At 33.8% G+C, this 21,354-nt stretch overlaps 2 protein-coding genes and 1 long non-coding RNA gene across 6 annotated transcripts; all 3 read left to right on the top strand.

Moving 5' to 3' along the window:
* The first annotated feature begins 6,972 nt into the window (after nucleotides 1-6,972).
* On the top strand, nucleotides 6,973-7,589 carry LOC145639923 (uncharacterized). The gene is made up of 2 exons (XM_081691243.1): nucleotides 6,973-7,341; nucleotides 7,389-7,589. Exons 1-2 carry the CDS (start codon nucleotides 6,973-6,975, stop codon nucleotides 7,587-7,589), a joined length of 570 nt encoding a protein of 189 aa, XP_081547369.1.
* A 1,807-nt stretch (nucleotides 7,590-9,396) lies between these two features.
* Nucleotides 9,397-10,616, top strand: LOC145640830 (uncharacterized). Its single transcript, XR_014114980.1, has 2 exons — nucleotides 9,397-9,691; nucleotides 10,420-10,616. It is a non-coding gene; the product is annotated as an uncharacterized LOC145640830 (long non-coding RNA).
* Nucleotides 10,617-13,187: 2,571 nt separating this feature from the next.
* LOC145638847 (putative nucleoredoxin 2) lies at nucleotides 13,188-21,354 on the top strand. Of its 4 annotated transcripts, none has more exons than XM_081689892.1 (6): nucleotides 13,188-13,376; nucleotides 13,519-13,948; nucleotides 14,124-14,259; nucleotides 17,311-17,379; nucleotides 19,435-19,932; nucleotides 20,445-21,354. In XM_081689892.1, the coding sequence occupies exons 3-6, from the start codon at nucleotides 14,140-14,142 to the stop codon at nucleotides 21,054-21,056; spliced, it is 1,299 nt and encodes a 432-aa protein (XP_081546018.1). In that variant the 5' UTR covers nucleotides 13,188-13,376; nucleotides 13,519-13,948; nucleotides 14,124-14,139; the 3' UTR covers nucleotides 21,057-21,354. The 4 variants fall into 4 exon arrangements, with proteins under 4 accessions (XP_081546018.1, XP_081546016.1, XP_081546017.1 ...); XM_081689890.1 differs by having other exon boundaries at nucleotides 13,519-13,984; XM_081689891.1 differs by having other exon boundaries at nucleotides 13,505-13,984.

The raw sequence follows: 21,354 nt of genomic DNA, 5'->3' as shown, positions 1-21,354 counted from the left end.
AAGGATGCCTACTAGCTAAGGTTATGGATGAGGAGGAGGAAGCAGACAAAAATTGAAAAAGGGCTAGGAAAGAAAAGAAAGATTAGGAGCATTTCTTAGTTTCAAATTATTAGACTTAGTTTATATTTTTCATTTAAAGTTAATTTATTTCAGCTTTATTAAAATTCCATCAATAATGTAATTTTATTTTATTAATGAAATTTCAGCTTTTAATTAACTATTTACTTTAAATTTATTTATTAAAGCAATGAAAACCGAAAAATATTAATTTTCCAGAAATTCTTCGAGTACGGAAGTCGAAAATTTTGGTGCTCGTGCAGCTGCTCACATTTTCTAAGACTCGGGATATTGATGCTCGTGCAACTGCTCACATTTTCAGCAGGATCGGGTTTGCTATAGCTAGAGGGGTGGGGGCGCAGATTGTATCTCGGCTTCCCACCAATTTCTTGTAAATTGATTGACTTTGTAGGTTTTTTTATATTTTTATAATAATAATAATAATAATAATAATAATAATAATAATAATAATAATAATAATAATAATAATAATAAATTCAATAACGTTTATTAATTTCAAATAAGTTTCAATTAAGTTTAAATAAGTTTAGTTCAGTTAAGTTCATGTGTACTTGTGTAGTGAAGAGCCCTAAGTGAAAACCATAAGGCACCATAGTAAATCTAAGTTTTGAAATTATTAAAAGGAAAAATGAAAATTAATAATCCCACCTTTGCTCCATCTTCCATAAACAATTCCACCTTTTAAAATTCCGGAAACAATCTCACCTTTGATAGGGATCTTCCATTAACAATCCCTGACCGGTTGAATTGTTTTGGTAACCGGTTTTCTTAGGTTTTTTTTGCCATGTGTCATATTTTAATAGGTTTATTCTATTTTTTAATAATTAAAAAAAACCAAATATAATAATATATTAAAAAAAAACCAAAACCCCAGCCCCGGCCTATCACCACCACTGCCTTCTCGGCCCTTCTCCATCTCCGCCTTTTCTTTCCCCATCAACCCATCCCAACCCAGTCTTTCTCTCTCATCTTCAATCTTCAATATTTAGCTCATTTTTTCAAACATTTATCTCAATTTTGCAAAAAAAAAAAAAAAATCACTATAACTAATACCCAATAACACCAAAATCAACGTGAAATAGTTTCAATTCAACTTCCGACGCTTTAACAATCGAAACACTAGAATTTGAAGATTCTTCTTCGAAAATATCCGGTGATTTGAAGAGTCGAATCTTCTGTCTTCGATTTCCTAAACGAAGCGCTACTTATATTATCTAGAATTGGATCAATGAGGGCAATTCCATCAAATTTCTTGATGTTTCGGGTGAGGGGGTTATGTTTCATTGAATGGATTTGGTGGTGTCAAGTATGTGGTGGTAGATTAGGTGAGGGTGATGTTTAGTTCAGGCGGGGTTGGGGGGTTTGGTTTTGTTGATGGAGGTTTGGTAATGTCGGCTCTGTGATGGAGATTTTAGATGAGGGCGGTGTTTGGTTTAGGTGGGGTTGGGGGCTTTAATTGGTTCGTTGATGGAGGTTTGCTGGCATCAGATCTATGGTGGAGATTCTAGTGAAGGTTAGGGTTTCAACTAAGGTGGTGGCTGCAGTCAAGGGAAGTGGTTGAGGTGGTGGTTTCGAATTGGAATGAAGGTGAGGTGGTGGTGGAGTGGTTTACTTTGGTGAGGTGTGTTGACCTTATATGTTTTGATGATGACTCAAGGAACCTAAGCAAACCTATAACAAGTTTAACTTTCGGTTTTAGCTTTAATTTATGACAGGTTTGTGATAGGAAATTCTTGAGTGAGAAGGGAGCATGGAACAAGATCAGAGCTAGCTATAGAAGAATAAAGAAATCAATCAAGTCGTGTTCCTTGAAGGGAACTGAAGCTCAAGAGTTGGATAGTTCCTTGAGTGAGGAACTGCAGCTTCAGAGTCGAAGCTTCTTAGAGTATCAAGGAGTCTAATGTATTTTTATCTTTACCTTAGGCAACTTGTATTTGTGTTAAGTACATTACAATTGATAGGATTTAAGTGGATTTAATTTTAATTGATAAAGATTTTATTTTTCCATATTTTAACTTATTTTAATTTTATTTCGAAAAATATCTTTTGAGTTAAAATATCTTGTTAGTTAAAAGGATTTTCTGTTTTAATTCTATCCTATTATTTTGGAAAATCTAATTTGGAAAATATTCTTTATAAACGGCTGTTTTACTTGGTCAAGGAAGTTGAGAGAAAATAGGAAGCAGTAAACCACTTCCTTGTAATGTGCTCAGCTTGCTGCCCAAGCATCCACGAATTGCACTTCCTTAGTTTAAGGAAGTTGTGATTAAGTGGTGATTAAGGCAACTACGATTTAATAGCCAAACTCTTTTATAAATAGCCTTGGTTTTTCAGTTGGAAAAACACACTTGAGCATTACAGTCTTTTAGTTTTTAAAAAGAGTCATAATCCACTTAAGTCCTTGAGTGTCTTTGTACTTAGCAATATAGAGTTTAATCTTTGAGTTGTATTGGGTTAGAGTTTGGGGAAACTCTAAGAGTGTTTTATTGCTTTGAGTGAAGCAAGGAGAAAGAGAGAGTGTTTGAGAGTTCAACTGATTGAGGGATCAGTTGAAGGGAGCTTAAGTTCATAGAGGAACTTGAGTTTAGAGTCTTAATTTGTAATAGGTTGTTTGCCCTATTATTATTAAGAATTGAGTTTAAAATCCCTTGTGGTCGTGGTTTTTCTTCTTGATTAGGGCCAAGAAGTTTTCCACGTAAAATCTCTCTTTGCACTTTTAGTTTTTATTCGAGTTCCTTTATAAATTTCGCAAAAAATTACCCTAGTTCCTCTACAATACAATTCACCCCCCCTCTTGTATTGTTCATTCGATTCAACAAGGTGGTGGCCTGATGGGTTGGTTTAATTTAGGGGTGGTAGTTCGGTGGTGCAATGGTGCCATGGAAGTGAGGAGGGAGGAGATTTCAATAAAAACAATCAAGAATAAAAAAAATTGACCGGTTTAACCGGTTACAGGTGAAAAGGATTGTTAAAAGAAGATTAGGGTAAAAGGTGGGATTGTTTATGGAATTTCAAAAGGTGAGATTGGAATTTCAAAAGGTGGGATTGTTTATGGAAGATGGAGCAGAGGTGAAATTATTAGTTTCCATTTTTCCTTATTAAAATTATAGTAAACCAAAGTAGAATTATGTCAAGTCTAAAGGCATCAAAGTGAAAATTAACCCAAAAAAATAACTTATGACTATTAAGGATTGCTTTGATCATTATCCATTACATCGAAGCCATTGAAAATTCTTATATATACGCCCTAGTATAAGGTGAATTCAAGGTTGAGTGATTTAACTGCTAATACTCCCCTCGGGATCGGTCCGTTCCTTTTTGTTTTTCTCATTTAGAATCTTGACATTATTCATAAGATGAATGAGATAAGTTTTAAAATTACTCTTAATACATATTCCATACGTCAAATATGATGAAGTAATGTCGTATTTGATTCGTTTCAATGAATTATAATATTTACTCAACCCGTTTCGCATTATTTGCAATACTTTTCATTTTCGGTCGTTTCATATTAGTTGCAACACTACTATATTTGGAAAGGATCTACTATTATTTTATAATTTCTCTTTCCACTTACCCCACTTTAATTTCACATATTTTTTTTTATTATTTCTCTTTCCTACCAACCCCACCCACACTAATTTATTTATTTATTATTGTATTATTTATATCTCTTACTAACAATACTTTATATTATAAGCCTATAAGCCCAGTCTATAATTTTCTTAAACAATGATCCAAGCCTACTGTTGCAACTAGGGGTAAGCAAATCGGGTACCCGATTAAATTTTTTGGATCTGAACCTGAAATTGGTTGGGATCGGGTCCTAAAATTTGGAATCGGTACAACCAGGTCCTAAAATTTAGGAATTAGATTTGGTTCCACCGGGTATCGGTTTCGGTTCTGGATACCCACTTATATATATACTTGCTAATATAAAATATAAATTATAATATTTTTTTGGTTTATTTCCTTTTTAGCATTTAATAATTATATTTTTATATGCATTAATCTATTTTATTTATCTAAGATATTATTATTACTTATTTTTATTTTACTAATTAGATACATTCAACATACTCCCTCCGTAAATAGTTATGTGCAACTTTGGAGCACATAACGGATACCAATGAAAAAGATGGAGGGCAAAGATTAGAGGGAGATAAGGGAGTTAATTAATAGGAGTGGAGAGAGAAAGTTGGTCCCCCCCACTAGCAAATATGGAGGGGAAATCTGATTTTTTTGGAGAGGTATGTTTTCCTCCCCAAATTTTCACCAAAATATTTGAATTTGGGAATTTCAAAATTCCCTCTAACTTTAAAAAAAAAAAAAAAAGGCAGCAAACATTCAAACATTTAAGGCTTCCATTCAGCATTTAAGAGGCTTATAAATACCAGCCTTCACTATTCATGAAGCATTCAATGCTTCTCATAAATTACAGCACCATGTTTTTTCAAAAGATGTTCAAATTCATCCAAAAGTTAGCACTAATTACACCCGATTAGCCCACATTAACCCCAAAAAATTACACCTAAACTAAAATTAGTGATTCACATAATTAGTCTTCAAATCATCAGTGCATAATCTAGAGGGCAGCTTCATCTCCTCAAAAACCTTCATCAACCACCCCCACACCATCTACAGCAATCTAAAATTTGAAACAACAAATAGAAGACATGACAAACATAGATGAAGATATGTTTTTCGACATTGATCAGTTAATCACAGAGGAAGAAATGGCAGAGTTATACTTTGAGCATGAAGAACAGATGCAAGATGCAGACTTTGAGCATGAAGAACAGATGCAAGGTGCAGACTTTGAGGCATACAACTCAGACAATGAGAACATGCTAGAAGAGGAAGAAGAAGAAGAGTCAAGCATGCTCAACAACACTCAAACTCAGCAACATGAAACTCAAACATCATTTGAAGAAGGGAATGTCTAACCAAACAAAAAACAACTCAACATGCAACAAAAGAGAGAGATTGTTGATGCAATGCTATTGAAAATGCAAGATGGTAACTTACCTAGAGGCTACAAGGTGGAATTATCAGTCAAATTCAAGATTCACAAATCAACAATCACAAGAATTTTCACAGATATAAAAGGGCAAATGGCAGAAGGGAATTTGATTGATGTCAGGTCCAAAAAGATAGGGAGGACATGTCCAAAGCCAAGGGAATTCTCTGATGAATTCCTACAGTCAGTCCCACTACATTTAAGACAGACAAAAAGATCATATGCTGCAGCACTCAAGATTTCACATGTAACTCTTCATTATTTGGAGAAAAAGGGAAGGCTGAGAACTCACACAGCAAGCAGTAAGCCAACACTGACATTAGATCACAAGGTTGCAAGAATAAAATGGGTTTTGTCTCACATAAACCCAATCCAAGGTTGTGAGAACCCCACATTTGAGGACATGCAGTATGCCATTGATAAGTCAATATTTTATATACTTTATTATATCATTTTAATGCTATTTTAGAGTATAAATTTATAAAATTATAATGCTTTGTTGTCTTATTATGAGATTTTATATTGTAATACTCGATTTAGTGAATTATACTCATAATAAGCTCGTTTTAAGAATTAATCAATGAATTTGATTTCCCTTGTATTTTAATATGTTTTCCAATTGATAATTATAATGAGCATAATCTATTTTTATTATTTTAGGGAAAGGAGCTCAAGTCAATGTTCATTAGTTAAGTGAAATGGAGCAAAGAAAAAAAGAACAAAGAAAGCCCACAAGGATTCCCACAATCCCACGAGCACACTTCCTCAATTAAGAGAATGTGGGTTGAAAAACCCACTAACTAAAACCCACAAATAAAGGGAGAAGCGGCAGAGGCACGGGGTATGGAGAAAAAACCCTCAAAATACTCTACTGTATTTAAGAAACAGCAGCCACACACGGAGAGGTAGCAAGGCAGAGGACTCACAGACGAACAGCAGCACCTCGCGAGAGCCGTGACTGGACCGAGCTTGGAGCAGCGTTCTTTCTTCCCTTAACTTTATGCAATTGATTGATTTTGGTTTGATTTAATATGTTTAATATTAATTCTTCATCCATTAGTTGTGTTCTCTTAATTTCTATGTCTAGCTAATTTCGTTTGTTCTAGGTTAGGGATGTAGTCTTTTATATTTCTATTAATGAATTGAATTACTTTGTTTGGGTTTTATTTATATGATTACAATTTGATAATCTTGTTTTAATTCGTACTTTTAATCTGGCCAATTGATTGTATGTTTAAGGTGTTGATTTATAAGCGGAAGTGAACTTTCCATACTAGTTCGTGGGATTATCAAACGTCAAGTTGTATAATTTTAGGAATAGTTATACACTTGGGGTGGTCTTATTATTGAATTCCTATTCTTAATGAGTTTATTTCAATTGTTGTGATCACGGAAGTAGACATAATTTTGATTTAAATATACGTTTCTACCTTGGGAGAGGAGATTACATGCTATTGGTAATTCGATCATTGCTACATTATATATGTTCAACCCTACAACTAGTTTAATTTCATTATAGAGAGTAATTGATGAAACCCGAAACCTAGAACTATTTCTTATACTTGTTTGCAACTTTAATCATATCGTTTATAGTTTTAGTAGTACTTTTCTCATATTTTCGTCGTCTAAATAATATTCTAGTTTCTTAATTTGGTACTTGAGTAGACCTCCTTGTGGATACGATACCTTGCTCACCCTATATTTACTGTAATTGACCCGTACACTTGCGGTAGATTTAGACCCGACCAGCCATACACGTTGATGAGAAATGGTTTTATCTCAAACCAGATAAGAGGAGATTCTATCTACTACCAAGTGAGGAAGATCCCTATATAGCTCAACAATCAAGAAGGTTCAAATAATAAGCTATGTTCATGGCCATTATTGGGAAGCCTCTGTATGGGAGAAATGGGGAACTCCTACATGATGGGAAATATGGGATATTCCCATTCACACAACAAGAAAGGGCAGAGAAGTTAAGTAAAAACAGAGCAGCTGGCACATTGGTCACTAAAGCACTTCAAAATGTGAACAGAGAGGCAATAAGACACACGTTACTAAACAAGGTCATACCAGCAATAGTGTTAAAATGGCCAGAAAGTTTGCTAAAAAATATGGTCATACAGTGGGATAATGGAAGGCCACATCAAATACCAAGAAATGAAGAGTTCATTGCAGCAACACAAGCACATGAATTCAAAATTCAGTTTGTGTTCCAACCAGCACAATCACCAAATTTGAATGTATTGGATTTAGGTCTATTCAGATCAATTCAATCTTTCAATATCAGTCTTTTCCTAAGAATGTAGATGAGCTTGTTGAAAAGGTTATTGAGTCTTATAACAATTTTAAACCAGAAGTTAACAAGTACATTTGGGTGACATTACAAAGATGCATGATCAAGATACTCAAGGCAGAGGGAGGGAAAAAGTACAAAATTCCACATATGAACAAGAAAAAACTAGAGAATCTTGGCATTCTTCCAATCTAATTGAAGTGGACAGGAGTATAGTTTTGGAAGCTGTGGAGTATCTGAACACAATGTTCAGGCCAACACCCCAGGGAAATCATGAAGCAAAAACAGAAGACTTGTAGGTAGATGCAGACTAGTAACAAAGAGACACAGAAGACAACCAAACACTGCCACACATAACCACTTAGGAGTCTATAATGCTAGGTTTTATTTCTCCTTTGTTTCAATCTTTTTTTGTACCAATTAATAGGTGGTTAGGTGTATTTTGTATGTAGGTAATTGAAACAAACATCAAAGGTAGTGATGGTTTAGTTCTGATGCACATGTAACAGGCTTTTTATAGCCATATTTTGAATGGAATGAAATTGGCAAAAGTACTTAAGTTAATGAATCCATCAGGAGAAAACTTGTTTTTAAACACAACACTTTAAACAAGGTTACCTCAACATCAATCAATATATAGTGATTGTTGGAGCAAAACCTTTGTTCAAAAAGTATTTCATTGGAGTCCCTTCATCATTTGGATTCCATTTCAACACTATAATCGAATAAAAAGGGGGACTCAATCATATCCACAACAAGATGCATGTAAAGGGGACTCCATTACACAATGTTCTCTACAAGAATGATCATTGAGAATAATTTACACATCAAATACCCAAAAGCTAACACAACCAACCATCATTAAGGCTCATCATTCAACAATCAAATTCCCAAAAGCCAAAAGCCATGAATACAACATCATCCAAACAGTATCCAAACCAGAACATGCATAATGAGTGAACAGATTCAACCAAATCTCACATAAGGAAACCAACACAAACAATACAATCCAGCAGGGCCAAGTCAAAATCATCCACCATAATATAATCGACCAGTCAACAACAACATCCACCAATATCAAAAGCAGTAAATGAACATAAAAAGGACTCACATAATTTAACCATACACAATCCTTCTCAAAGCACAATAGAACCAGCATACACATATCAAATCACAAGCATACACAATCATCAAATAAAAGGGACTCAAAAACATAAATTAAAGAAGTTAGGGTAAGGAATTATTACAAGTGCAGCTACTCAGAGGGTTGAACCGTAGGGTTCATCCGCCTCACAAAGCACTTCCCAACAGGAACTGAAGAAAAGGGCACTTCAGGTTTCTTGGAAGGAGGTTCCTCATCAGAAGACAAGACAATCAACTCCTCGTCAGGGAGCCCACGCATCCTTCTCAGAGCAACACGCGCGGCCTTCCTCGTAGCCCGAACCCTTGGGGGTGACCTTTCCCTCTTAGATCTAGGTTTTGTTGGGACTACAGAACTTCCCTCGCCACTCTTAGCAACCAGATCTACAACAACATCAGGGAAATCAAGTGACTTACGGCGGGACTCACCTTCACCCTCTTCCCTATGCAGTCTTTCTTCCTCCTCAACACTTTTGAGGACTTGACCCAGAGCTCTGTAAGTGTACAAATTACAGTACGAACCCGTTTCGCTGGACTTGTAAAATTCATGAGGGAAAGGAGAACTAACCTCGAAGCAGTGGATGAAGAGGAGGATCAGATTCTCCTCTCCTTTGTCGTTTGTTGCCATGAGAGCGTCCTTTAAAGGATTCAAGTTCACCATTGTTACACTAGTAGAAAATAAGTTATGGGAAGCCCCAAATGGCAAGCGGTTTTAAAAATCCGCTTGCCATTTAGCCATTTTTTTTAAAAAAAACCTCTAATATTGATTGGCAAGCGGTTTTGGCGCGAACAGCTTGCCAAAATGTAAATGGCAAGCGGTTTGGACATAAAACCGCTTGCCATTTGCTTAAAAATCCTAAAAGGCGCGTTCCTCTATTTATCCTCTCTTATTTTCACGCCTCTTCTTCTCTCTCCTGCCTCCCCTCATTTCTTATGCCCCCTTCTCTCTCCTCCCCTCAGACTCTTTCTTCTCTCTCCTATCCCCTCATTTCTCACGCCTCCTTCTCTCTCCTCTCTCCCCTCCATTTTCGATCACTTCCTCTCCTCTCTTCATCTCCTTCTTTTTCTCCACTACAACCACCGGTCAACGCCCACCAAGCATCCAACATCAAATTCAACACCGAGCATAATCAGCCCACAACACCAACAACAACATCGTGAGTTTCAATTTGAAATTTAATTTTGATTTCAATTTTGTGGGTTTGATTTCGACTTTCGTGGGTTCAATTTCGAATGTTTGGGCGAAAATTTTTAATTTTAATTTTGATTTCGATTTTCGTGGGTCTGATTTCAGATTTTTGGGTGACAAATTATAATTTTCATTTTGATTTCGGTTTTGTGGGTTTGATTTCGGATTTTTGGGTGAAAAATTTTAATTTCGATTTTGTGGGTTTGATGGGTTTGATTTCGACTTTCGTGGGTTTGATTTCGGATGTTTGGGTGAAATTTTTTAATTTTATTTATGATTTCGATTTTAATTTCTATTTTTCGTAGATTTGATTTCGGATTTTTGGGTGACAAATTATAATTTTCATATTGATTTCGATTTTGTGGGTTTGATTTCGGATTTTTGGGTGACAAATTATAATTTTCATTTTGATTTCGATTTTGTGGGTTTGAATTCGGATATTTGGGTGAAAAATTTTAATTTTAATTTTAATTTCGATTTTGTGGGTTTGATTTAGGATTTTTGGGTGAAAAATTTGGGATTTTAATTTTAATTTCGATTTTGTGAGTTTGATTTAGGATTTTAATTTCGATTTTGTGGGTTTAATTTCGGATTTTTGGGTGATTGTGTGTGTATTGTGCGTATTTCGAATAGATTTAATATTTCAGATTTTTTTGTAAAACATAATTTCATATCTCATTTTAATTGTATGTGCAGGTGGTTTAATCGGTGGTGCGCGTCGGTGGTGGCTGCTGGTGGAACGAGACCAGCAACAAGTTACGGGATGGCTGTTTTTTTTAGAATAGTGTTAACTTTTTTTTTATTATAATTATTTTTTTAATATTATACTTTTTTTTTGATTGAAATGTAATATTACAACAATTAATTAATAAAAATATCACCGTTTTTACATATGTTTGGTTTGTGTATCAATTAATATGATTTTTTTTATACCCATAATGGGCAGCGGTTTGGGGCCAAAACCGCTGCCCTTTCTCTTGTAATGGCAAGCGGTTTTGAACCTCTTGCCATTTAAATGGCTAATGGCAAGCCCCCTAAACCCATGCGGTTCAAAACCGCTTGCCATTAGGGGGTTTGAACCGCTTGCCATTACGTATTTTCTACTAGTGTTATGGGGGGGACTTTGTTTGGGAAAGATTGAAGAACAGAAGAGTAGATCTAGAGAGAGGAAGTGAGAAAATCGCAAGAACAGAGGAGAGATCGAGAAATACTCAAAAGATGAACTGGGTTCATCTTTTGAACTCTCCAGAAGATATAGAGAGAACCAACCACCATAATTTAATTTTTTGTGGTTGGAAATGTGAGTAAATGAGGAGAGAATGGGGGAAATTGGGAAAATAAAAGGAGGGAATCATTAGATTAGGAGAATCTGATTAGTTTTAGGTTAATTAGATTAGTGTATAATAAGTGTTGTAATTAAAAAAATAAAATTTTGGGAAATTCTATTTGGTAACACCATACTTTTTAATTTTCTCAATGGTGAATTGCAAAAAAAATAATTATCTTTGGTAAACTTGAATTTTTTATATTAAGCTCACTATAACATTAATGACAAATTTTAACTAAATATTTAACCATAGTTAGGTGTTTTTTTTTTTTTTTTACATTTAATTGATTTTAAAAATATTTTTAAAAAAATAATAACTCACCTCCTTCCCTGATTCTCCCACCAGCATCCGACCACACCGGAGCCGCCCACTCCCCTTCCCCAACCCATGCCGGCGCCCAACCCTCTCCCTTGGCGATGCGCCGGTCTTCCCCGCCCCCTGTCACGCGTCTCCCTAAACTCCTGAAACACCACCTTCCTTCTCCCTGAAAACTCTCGAAACCCCTTTCCCACCCCCTCAAAGTCCCCTAGTCGCTCAATACCCCAGCTCCCTGCCCGGCCGACGACACCTCACCCTTGCCGAAACCGCCTATTGAATTGGAAGTTGCTCTTTAGTAAATTGATAAGGTTTTCGCAGAAGATATTGTTAAGGATTTGAATTAATTCAAGCCTTTAATGCCGAAAAACCCTCATTTCTGCATTTATAAGTCTCGAAATATCGTCGATTGAAGCTTAAGGGAGACTAACCAGAAGCTTAACGACCTTGAATTTCTGTAACAATGGCAGACGATTAACCAGAAACTTCGAGAATTTCGCGCGGTTTAGGATCGTGGTGGGGCAAGGGGAGGAGAGCATAGTGGTTGGGGAAAAAGGGGTGGGTCTTGGTGTCGGGATATGGTCAGCCGAGGAGTCAAGTAGCCGGCAGGGAAAGGTGAGCCGACGGCGCCGACAGTGGAGAGGAGGAGAATAAGGTGGCTGGGCTAGTGGAGAGGATTTCTTTTTAAAAAAAATTATTAGAAATTAACCATGGTTAGCTATTTTAATTAAATTAGCTATTCTCTTTGGTAACCAAAAATTTAAGTTTACCAAAGATATTAATTTTTTTTCCCAATTTACTATAGAGAAATATAAGAAACTGGATGTTACCAAAGAGAATTTCCCTAAAATTTTTAAGGGCAATATTGTAATTTTCAACTTTTTTTTTTACTAAAAATAGAAAGAAAATGGAAAGTTGCACATAACCCCGATCATCCCGAAATGGCAAAAATTGCACATAACTATTAACGGAGGTAGTATTTTTGTTTTTATTTTTTTGTTGAATATATTTAGTTGAATACATCTTGGATAACCAGGTATCCAACCGATTCTAGTTCCAAAAAATTGAGAATCGGAATTAGAACCGATTGCAATCGGGTCCTTAATTTATTACCAGGAATTGGAACCACCGGGTCCAATTTCGATTTCCGACGGGTCGGTTCCTAACCAGTTCTGGTTCCGAATCCAAGTACTGTACCCGAAATTTTTTCTCACCCCTAGTTTCTACTGATGCGAAACGCAGAGAGTATTAATATTTTATTGTTATATTTTTATTCTAATATATTTTAAATAATATTATTAATCAAAGTAATGTGTAGACAAGTGGAAAGATTTATTGTAAAAACGGATGAAGTACCATTGACTTCACCTTTCACCAGGCCCGTCCCTAAGGCAGGGCAATAGGTGCCATTGCCCGGGGCCCAACTGAAGGAGGCCCAAATTTACATTAAAGCCAGATTTATAAAAAAAAAAAAAAAAAAAAAAAAAAAAGAAAAAATCTTAATTAATGATACTACCTACGCATGCTTTTCTCCAGTTTTCCATATCATGTTCATCAGTTCATATTACCAATTCCCAAATCTCAAGTTCTCAACTTCCAATTCCTATATTCATTCCTAATTAGTTTCCCAAAAATATTTTAATTGCGATTTTCCAACTCCCCTTCCTAAATAATCTCTTTTCAGCCAAATTCAATTGATCTTCTTCCCGTTTTTTTTTTTTTTTTTTTTTTTTTTTTTTTTTTTTTGTAATTTTCAACCACATTAATCTCCAAAAACAACTCTAATTCAATAATCAAATGGTCTTCTTCCTTGATTTTCAATGGAATTCGCCTCACATTATTCACCTATAAATAATCCCCCATCCAATTATTCTACATCTCAATTCAATTTTTTGATTTATTTTCTTACTCTTTGTTTTGATTTAAACACTTGTAATGGGTATTACGGTGGACGAATATCGGAAATTTGGAGATCGATTTTGCTATGCTCGAAAAATCTGAGTCCTTTAGGTAATGTCAATTTTTTGTTTTTAATTTTTGAATTTAAGATTTTGTACAGTAATTTATAATTGCAAATTTTTTTTTTGGTCTTGGGTAAAATTTAAATCAATTCTTTTGTGTGAATTATTTTATTGTAGTTCATTGCTTGCAGATTTGGAGTCGGAACCTTGGACTTCAATTGTTCAAATTTGAGGCAGCCTTTTTGATTTTGCAATATAAGAACACACAAATCAGGTTCTATTGTTCTTTAATTCTTGTTAAAATTGTTGTTTTATATTAAAAAAACAAAATTTATTTTTCATTTTTTTACTTCACTCGATAATAAGGGCCCCAAATTTTCATTTCGCCCATAGGCCACCAAAAAGCTAGGAACGGACCTGCCTTTCACACAACCCAATCAACGGTGGTGATTAAAGTTATTGCAATAGAGATGAGAAACAGAAGAATAAATCTCATAGGAGAGAGAAAGAAAGAGTATAAAACAGTGAATGCTACGTGTTATGTGATTTTATAAATGGTGGGGTTAGTTAGTGATGCATACTAGGATTGCCATTATTATTCATTTTGAAGAAATTTTTCAGGTACATTTTTTTTTTTTTTTGACGAGGAATTTTCAGGTACAATTAATTAACAAGAATTTGCTTCTTTTTCATTTAATTATGTTTATATATTTTCTGTATATTTTAAGTTTATGTATGTAGAAGCGCTTCAAGATTAAAACTCAATCTAATCTAAATTAATTATTTATTTTTGTAGAGAGAGAAACAAGGTTATGGAAGTAGAGAGAGAAAGAAGAGATGAAATGAATAATAATGGAATAAGTTGTTCAAGATTATCATCTCTTTTTGCTACCAAAGATCGTGATTTTCTCCTCACTTCTGATGATACCCAGGTTAGTACTTCTTATTTATTTATTTATTTATTTATTTATTTGTATAACTTTTTTATTTTTTACTACCTCCTCTTCATAGCTTTTGGTCCATTATTCAGTTTTCTTTTGATATCCAATACTTGTGATCAAATTCCGTCACAAATAATAGGCTTCGTGACAATTTATAACATGTGTTTTTGGATTATATGTTTTGGTAAAATTACAAGCATGATAAGGAATACGTTCGTTTGTGTTTTAAAATCTTGATATACTTGTAGTTGATTTGTTTGTAAGATCATGAAAAGTTGTTTACTCCCCAAAACAAATATACTCCTCTTTTTGACGGTGCAACGATTTATTTGTTTTGTGATTTAGGGATTAGGGTTTAGCAGAATGATTATCAATATTTTTTACTAAATCTATAGTAATATATAAAGAGAAAGGGCTTTTTGGGTGATAAATTTCACTATTCTCAAATTGCCCTTCTCAATTTTCAATATTACCTCTTTTATTCACAATGAAAATAAAAAAAATAAAAAATAAAAAATATTTTTTATAAAAAAAACTAAAAATAACTACCTTATCATAACTGCTCACTCATCAATTTTTTACTCTTAATTATTTTTTTTACTTTTACAAGGAATTGATGTCAAAGGTTCAAATTTAAGTCAAATTGATAGAAGGCTTTAATTTTTTAAAAACAATAAAAAAATATCCATAAGTTTAGCAACATTTTATTTCATAATTTTTTTTACTAATATATATATCAACAAATATTTATCGTTTTTATAGAATAAAGATGAGAATATAGCCTAATTAATTTTCTATATTTCACATACACGCACGCATTTCTTACCTTGTAAATTTAAAATTAATAGTCGATCAAGACAGTACAAAAACTTTATGGGAACATATGTTCCATAAAAACTCTCTAGATTCATCCATGAACATCCAACCAAGAAACTGTGAGGGTTGAGATTTAAGTATGCATACATAGATGTTTGCTCAAACGATATATCTCCGAAATTGATACGGAGTAATATTATTACTAGTATTTGAATACTCTTCGTAAAAAAGCATACTAGTATTTGAATGCAAAAAATTAATATGGATATATATGCCTCTTATTTTATTATATTTTTATTTTTTTTATGAAAGAATATATACTCCTTATTTCTTTGATGCGGTTTGAGTTTGATTTTTCGTGAAAAGAAAAATTAATTACCAAGTAACTTAATTACAAATGTTTGAAAATTTTCTTTTTAAAAATTATCCTATCCTAATTTTTGGTAAGATTTTGCCTAATGTTTTTTAATTTAAATTAATTATAAACTCAATTAAGCATAACCGTGATACTGAAGAATAACTCAAGTGGTTATAACTTTTCTTCCGTATCTAAAAGATCTTGGGATCGATTCTCACCATGTCCTTTATAGCTCTCTAAAGTCTAAACACAAAAATAAAATAAAAAATTAAGCATAACTGTTTTGGCGTTAAATTACTAGTACCGGTTCAAGGAGACAGTTGGACATACAGGTCATTGCAGTTTAAGACATTTAAGTAAAAAAAAAATACTTATGCCCCTTTTTTTGTACAAAAAATAAATAAAACATGTACTACCTCCGTTAAATATTATGTGCAACTTTGAAATATTTTATATCTCACAAATAATACCTCAAAGTTGCACATAACAATTAACGGAGGTAGTAAGTTGTTTTGTTTAAGGTTTGTACATCGTATATATACACCTAATAATCAACTTACTCTATTTATATCAGTACCATGATTTCATTGTATTTACTATATAATAAGGCATTTCTTCTTTATCTTTGAAAAAAAAAAAACCATACGAGTATCATACTCCGTACTATTATAAGTGGCTAAATTCTGTGCTAAATTATGAAAATAATGGTGGATGCTTTTCTGGATGGAAGGAATTACACTTTCTGAAGATTTTAATCTAATAAGGTTACTTTTGAAGTTTGATTGTTTCATTGATTTATAAAAATGTATGTTGAGCTAGGCTGAATTTACCAAGAAAATTTAAAATGTGAGATTGTAAGCTAGTACGGAATCCTAGAAGTAGTTTGAATACATGCTAGTAATTTGCTAGTGTGGTGAGAGATACAAATTAATAAGGGTGTCCAATTGGTGTTCGGTTTGAATTTAGGTTAAATGATATGCAAAATTATTAATCTTTATAACAAAATCATAATTTTTTTATTGAAGATTATAATATTGTTGTTTCTACAAAAATAACACGTATAAAGTGGCTTGTACTACATTAATTTGTACAGATTCAATTATTACTATATTTGTTTTTTATTGATGAAAATATCCAATTATCATGTTTTTTAAACTTATATGAAGAATTTTATAAATTTCAGTCATTTGTCCATTACTTAAGTGTAGGGACTCTAGAGAAGCCTTATAATTTATTATCAGCTTAAATATTTCTATACTGCGTTGCATCAAATTTTGGATGGAGGGATTTTATTATCTTGTGAAATCAAACACTCGTATAGAATTATATACAGCTAACTAAAGCCAGTGAGGGTCTTAGAAGATTTTGAATTAGATATAATCATTGTAAGGTTGTAGAGCATACATAAAAGGGTTCAAAACAAGTGCATTAAACGATTGGATATTGAATAAATTAAGTGTCGGACACTAAGATTGTCAAGACAATCAATACCTAAAAAGAGCTTTGTACATTGTTTGAGATATACTTCGTATCACATACATTTACCTCACATTATTTTTTTTTTTTTTTTATATATATATTTCTTTAAATAAAAACAACTAGGAATGTCAGACAATCGGGTGTACCTATCCAGATACAAGTTTAAGATGTCTCTTGCATTTCATAGAACATAATTAAGTGTCCATCTACCCAATTCTAGATATAACGGGGCGTGTGTATGCTAATTAAACTTAGCCGGATTATTTAATGATAATGTATTAGATTCATATTGTCCTAAGCTATTAGCACCTAACCAATTGGCAATTGCCATAGTATATAAGATGCACATACATAACGTTTATCTCGATTTGTTTGATTTTTCTGTTCAGAGTGAGGAAGTCATTTTCAGGTCCAGGCTAGCCAAACAAGGTGTTGCCACCACTACTAATGAATTAATGGTACGGTACAACTAGTACGTAACACGTGTACCATAGAGAGACGTCTGCTTTATTGCTTTTTATCACTCGTTTAGAAATATGCTTTACCTATAAAATTTTGCTTTTTGGATTGTGTTCTTTCAACAAAGACGATAAAATAAAATAGTACTTGAGGATTACTAGCTACCAGAATTTGTCCCACATTGCATCATTTGCATGTGTACTTAATTCTTATCTAATTCTGTAAGATTTTAGATCTAAAAAGTAAGGTATCAAGTAGAATATAATCCAATGCAATTGTAATAACTAAGCATCATATTTAGAGAGGTGTGTCATCTTAAATAATTGGGAGTAAAGATGGCTCCAGGTCGTGTCTTGTGCTTAGGGGTTTGGTATGCCCGGCCCATGGTTTGGCCCACGGATTACATGTCGTGTTGTGTTGGGATGAAGTTTTCAAAAGGTTTGCCCGTGCATGGCTCAGGTCAACGTGTTGGGTTATGCCTTATCGTGCTTCTCCCAACTAAAGGCTGCTAGACTTGGCCCACGGCCTACACGCACAGTAACATGTCATGCTAGGCCTACATCGTGCTTGTGTCGTGCCATGCTAGGCCGTGGGCCAGTCTACCACCTTTAAGGGGGGGGGGGGGTGTCGAAGTAGGGGTGGGCTGCAACGGCAAGGTGAGAAAAGAGGGTCGATACATATATCTCTGACCCAATGTTGTGCTTGAGGGTAAAGTTACATTACTAATTTACTATACACATAGGGATGATGAGAGTCTTATCCAACGAAATTAAATAAAAAATTATTTTCAACAATCTACCCAATGTATCATGAGGTTAATTACTTGATTTAATCACAAGGGGCTCCATACATTGTTTGAGATATACCACATACATGACATGTATAGAACTAGTGGCGTTTTTGAGAGATATAGGTGCTCTCTAAGATAGTATTATACGTTTGAGAAGGGCTTTCACAATGTTACTCATTTTGTTTCTAAAAGATTACTGATCATGAAACTTTTTCCTCACTTAAATTGCATTATGTGTTTAAGTAACAATGTCCGCACAACTCATCTCTACTTTTTCTTATTTTAATACACATTAACAAATTCCATAAGTAATAAAAGTTGAATAAAGCAAACAAAAAGGGACAAAAGGAATGTTACTTTACTTTAGCGATTAAGATTCTCTATTGTTAACTAAATAATTAACATGGAATATTGCAACAAATGAAAGATTTAGCAATAATAAGGAGGTTATGTACACTGCAACCGACGGTCTATGAATAATTGTTTAGAATGTCCTATTCTAAATGAAATGATATGATACATCTAAGTTAAATGCATTTATTGGTTAACTGGCAATGTGACACAACAGAGATGGAATATATAAAACAATCAAATCCCAATTAGTAAGTTCTTTTTTTTGTCATATATACGCATGAATTTTGGGACCACCCACCCTATTTGGCTTGGTGCTTAATTCATTGCGATGCCTTCCCATTTTATGGCGTACAGCAAATTAGCTAGAATATGTCTAAGATTTGGGGCCTTACACCTCACTTTATGTTTATAGCTAGATTTGTTGGTTGATAGGTGATTTCTTGTGCTTTGTCAATAATAATACAATGCTTGATGTTTTGATGAAATTAGAAAGTTGTACGAAGAAAGTATCTTGTTACTATAGGTCAATTTTTATTACCTCTGTTTTCAGATAGTTGAAATACTTTGACTACTGCTATTGCTAATGTATGACTTTTGACCATTAATAATACGTAAAAATTATGTATTTTGAATAACATAGTAGTAATAAAGATTTGATCATAATTACATGTGTTATTGGTAGATTAGTACGAAAATTTGTAGTCAAAATTTATATATAAATCATGCAAATGCCAATGTGTTGAAGGGATCTTGAAATGTAGGATATTTCAATTGCTAAGAGTATGTACATTAGTACGTACAAAACATATATATTGATTGCTATACCTATTGTTATGTCTATGAGGATTTAAGAGTTCTTTAAATATTTTTCAGATCATAATGTTATACTCCAATCATATTTGCTATATAGGTGAAAATATCTGAGCTTCAAGGCAAGGTAGTAGGAATCTACTTCTCGGCTAATTGGTTTGCTCCTTGTCGAAAGTTCAACGAACTTCTAATTGATGTTTATGAGCAGCTAAAGAGCCAGGGGTGTGATTTAGAGATCGTCTTGGTATCCTCTGATGAAGATATTGATGCATTTAACAATTATCGCGCTTCCATGCCTTGGCTTTCAGTGCCATTTTCAGATTTAGAGACAAAAAGAGCCCTAAATCAAAGCTTCAATGTGGAAGCTATGCCTTGTTTAGTTTTCCTGCAGCCTAATTATGAGGTAGATGATATTACGATGCATGATGGAGTTGAACTGATCTATCGATATGGAATCGAAGCATTTCCTTTTACTAAGGAGAGGTTAGAGATGTTGTTGAAGAAACAGAAAGAGAAGGAAGAGAACCAGACGTTAGTTAATTTGTTAACTAATCATGATAGAGACTATCTTTTGAGCAATGATCCTTTGTCTCACCAGGTAAGTATATCACTCATCTTTTGCCTTTGCCTTTAATTTGTTAGTAAACCATTATTGAAAATCTAAGACATTATCTTGAATTTTAATTTAAAATCCAATACATGCCATTCTCATAAGTATTGAATAAGAATGTAGTCCCGGTGTCTAGATAAAATAGGTATATCATTTTAAGATGTTCAATAAAAGTGGGTGGAGTTCGGACAAAGGGAGTATGATATGACATAGAATTAGAACCAGATACTTATGCTAAAGCAAATACATTTACTAACATAATATTTTATGTTATTGAAAAAGAAGTCTGCTTTAGAGTCTATGTGACATGCATGTTTCTTGATAATCGTAGTAACATGAACTAACAAAAAGAAATGAGGTATATGAACTATGTAATAGTATGAAACATAAACATTTTCTATGTTAGTAAATTTAATTTAATGTAGGACTTAATCAAAGAGTAGTGTATCTTGTATAAAATATATATCAAATTTAAATTTGGATACTTTGAAATGTTTCAGGTACCCGTGACATCTTTGCAAGGCAAAACAATAGGACTATACTTTTCAGCACAATGGTGCGTACCTTGTGTCAAATTTATCCCAAAGCTAATCTTAATCTACCAAAAGATAAAGCAAAACCTACCAAAAGAGGAAGACTTTGAGATAGTATTCGTGTCAAGTGACCGCGATGAGGCATCCTTTTGCTCTTATTTTGGAAGAATGCCATGGTTGGCGATACCCTTTCATGACAGCACCTCGAAGGACCTTGCTAAACATTTCAACGTGAGAGAGATCCCGTGCTTGGTCATCTTAGGTCCAGACGGTAAAACCGTGACCAAACAAGGAAGGTATCTGATAAATTTGTACCAAGAAAATGCTTACCCTTTCACTGATGCAAGATTGGAGTTTTTAGAGAAGCAAATGGATGAGGAAGCAAAGAGTTTGCCTAAATCAGCATTTCATGCAAAGCATCAACATGAGCTTAATTTGGTTTCTGAACGTACTGGTGGTGGGCCTTTTATCTGTTGTGATTGTGATGAGCAGGGCTTGGGTTGGGCCTACCAGTGTCTTGATTGCGGGTTCGAGGTCCATCCAAAGTGTGTTAGGCCCATTCAACAGCCCAATACATGATTGGGAAATGATAGTTCAATGATAAGGGATATGATATAATTACGAAACTACCCTCCTCGAGAATGCCGTATTGTCCACATTGTATGAGACTATGAGGCAATGAGGAAAGGGAAAGAGTTGAGGGAGTTATTGTTACTTCTTTGATGTACAAAAACACCATTAAGATTAAGTACTAACAAAATTGGTGTTCATCATCATTGGTGTTAATTCAACATGATCATGTAAACAGGTTCTTGATGCCATGTGAATCATGTGATTTATGATAATTTGGAAGATGCTTCATTTCATTTATTTCAAA

Source organism: Chenopodium album, chromosome 7 (genome assembly GCF_948465745.1).
Source record: "Chenopodium album chromosome 7, dcCheAlbu1.1, whole genome shotgun sequence".
NCBI lineage: Eukaryota > Viridiplantae > Streptophyta > Magnoliopsida > Caryophyllales > Amaranthaceae > Chenopodium > Chenopodium album.
The sequence above is the reverse complement of the archived record's forward strand: the minus strand, read 5'-3'. Positions and strand labels throughout refer to the sequence as shown.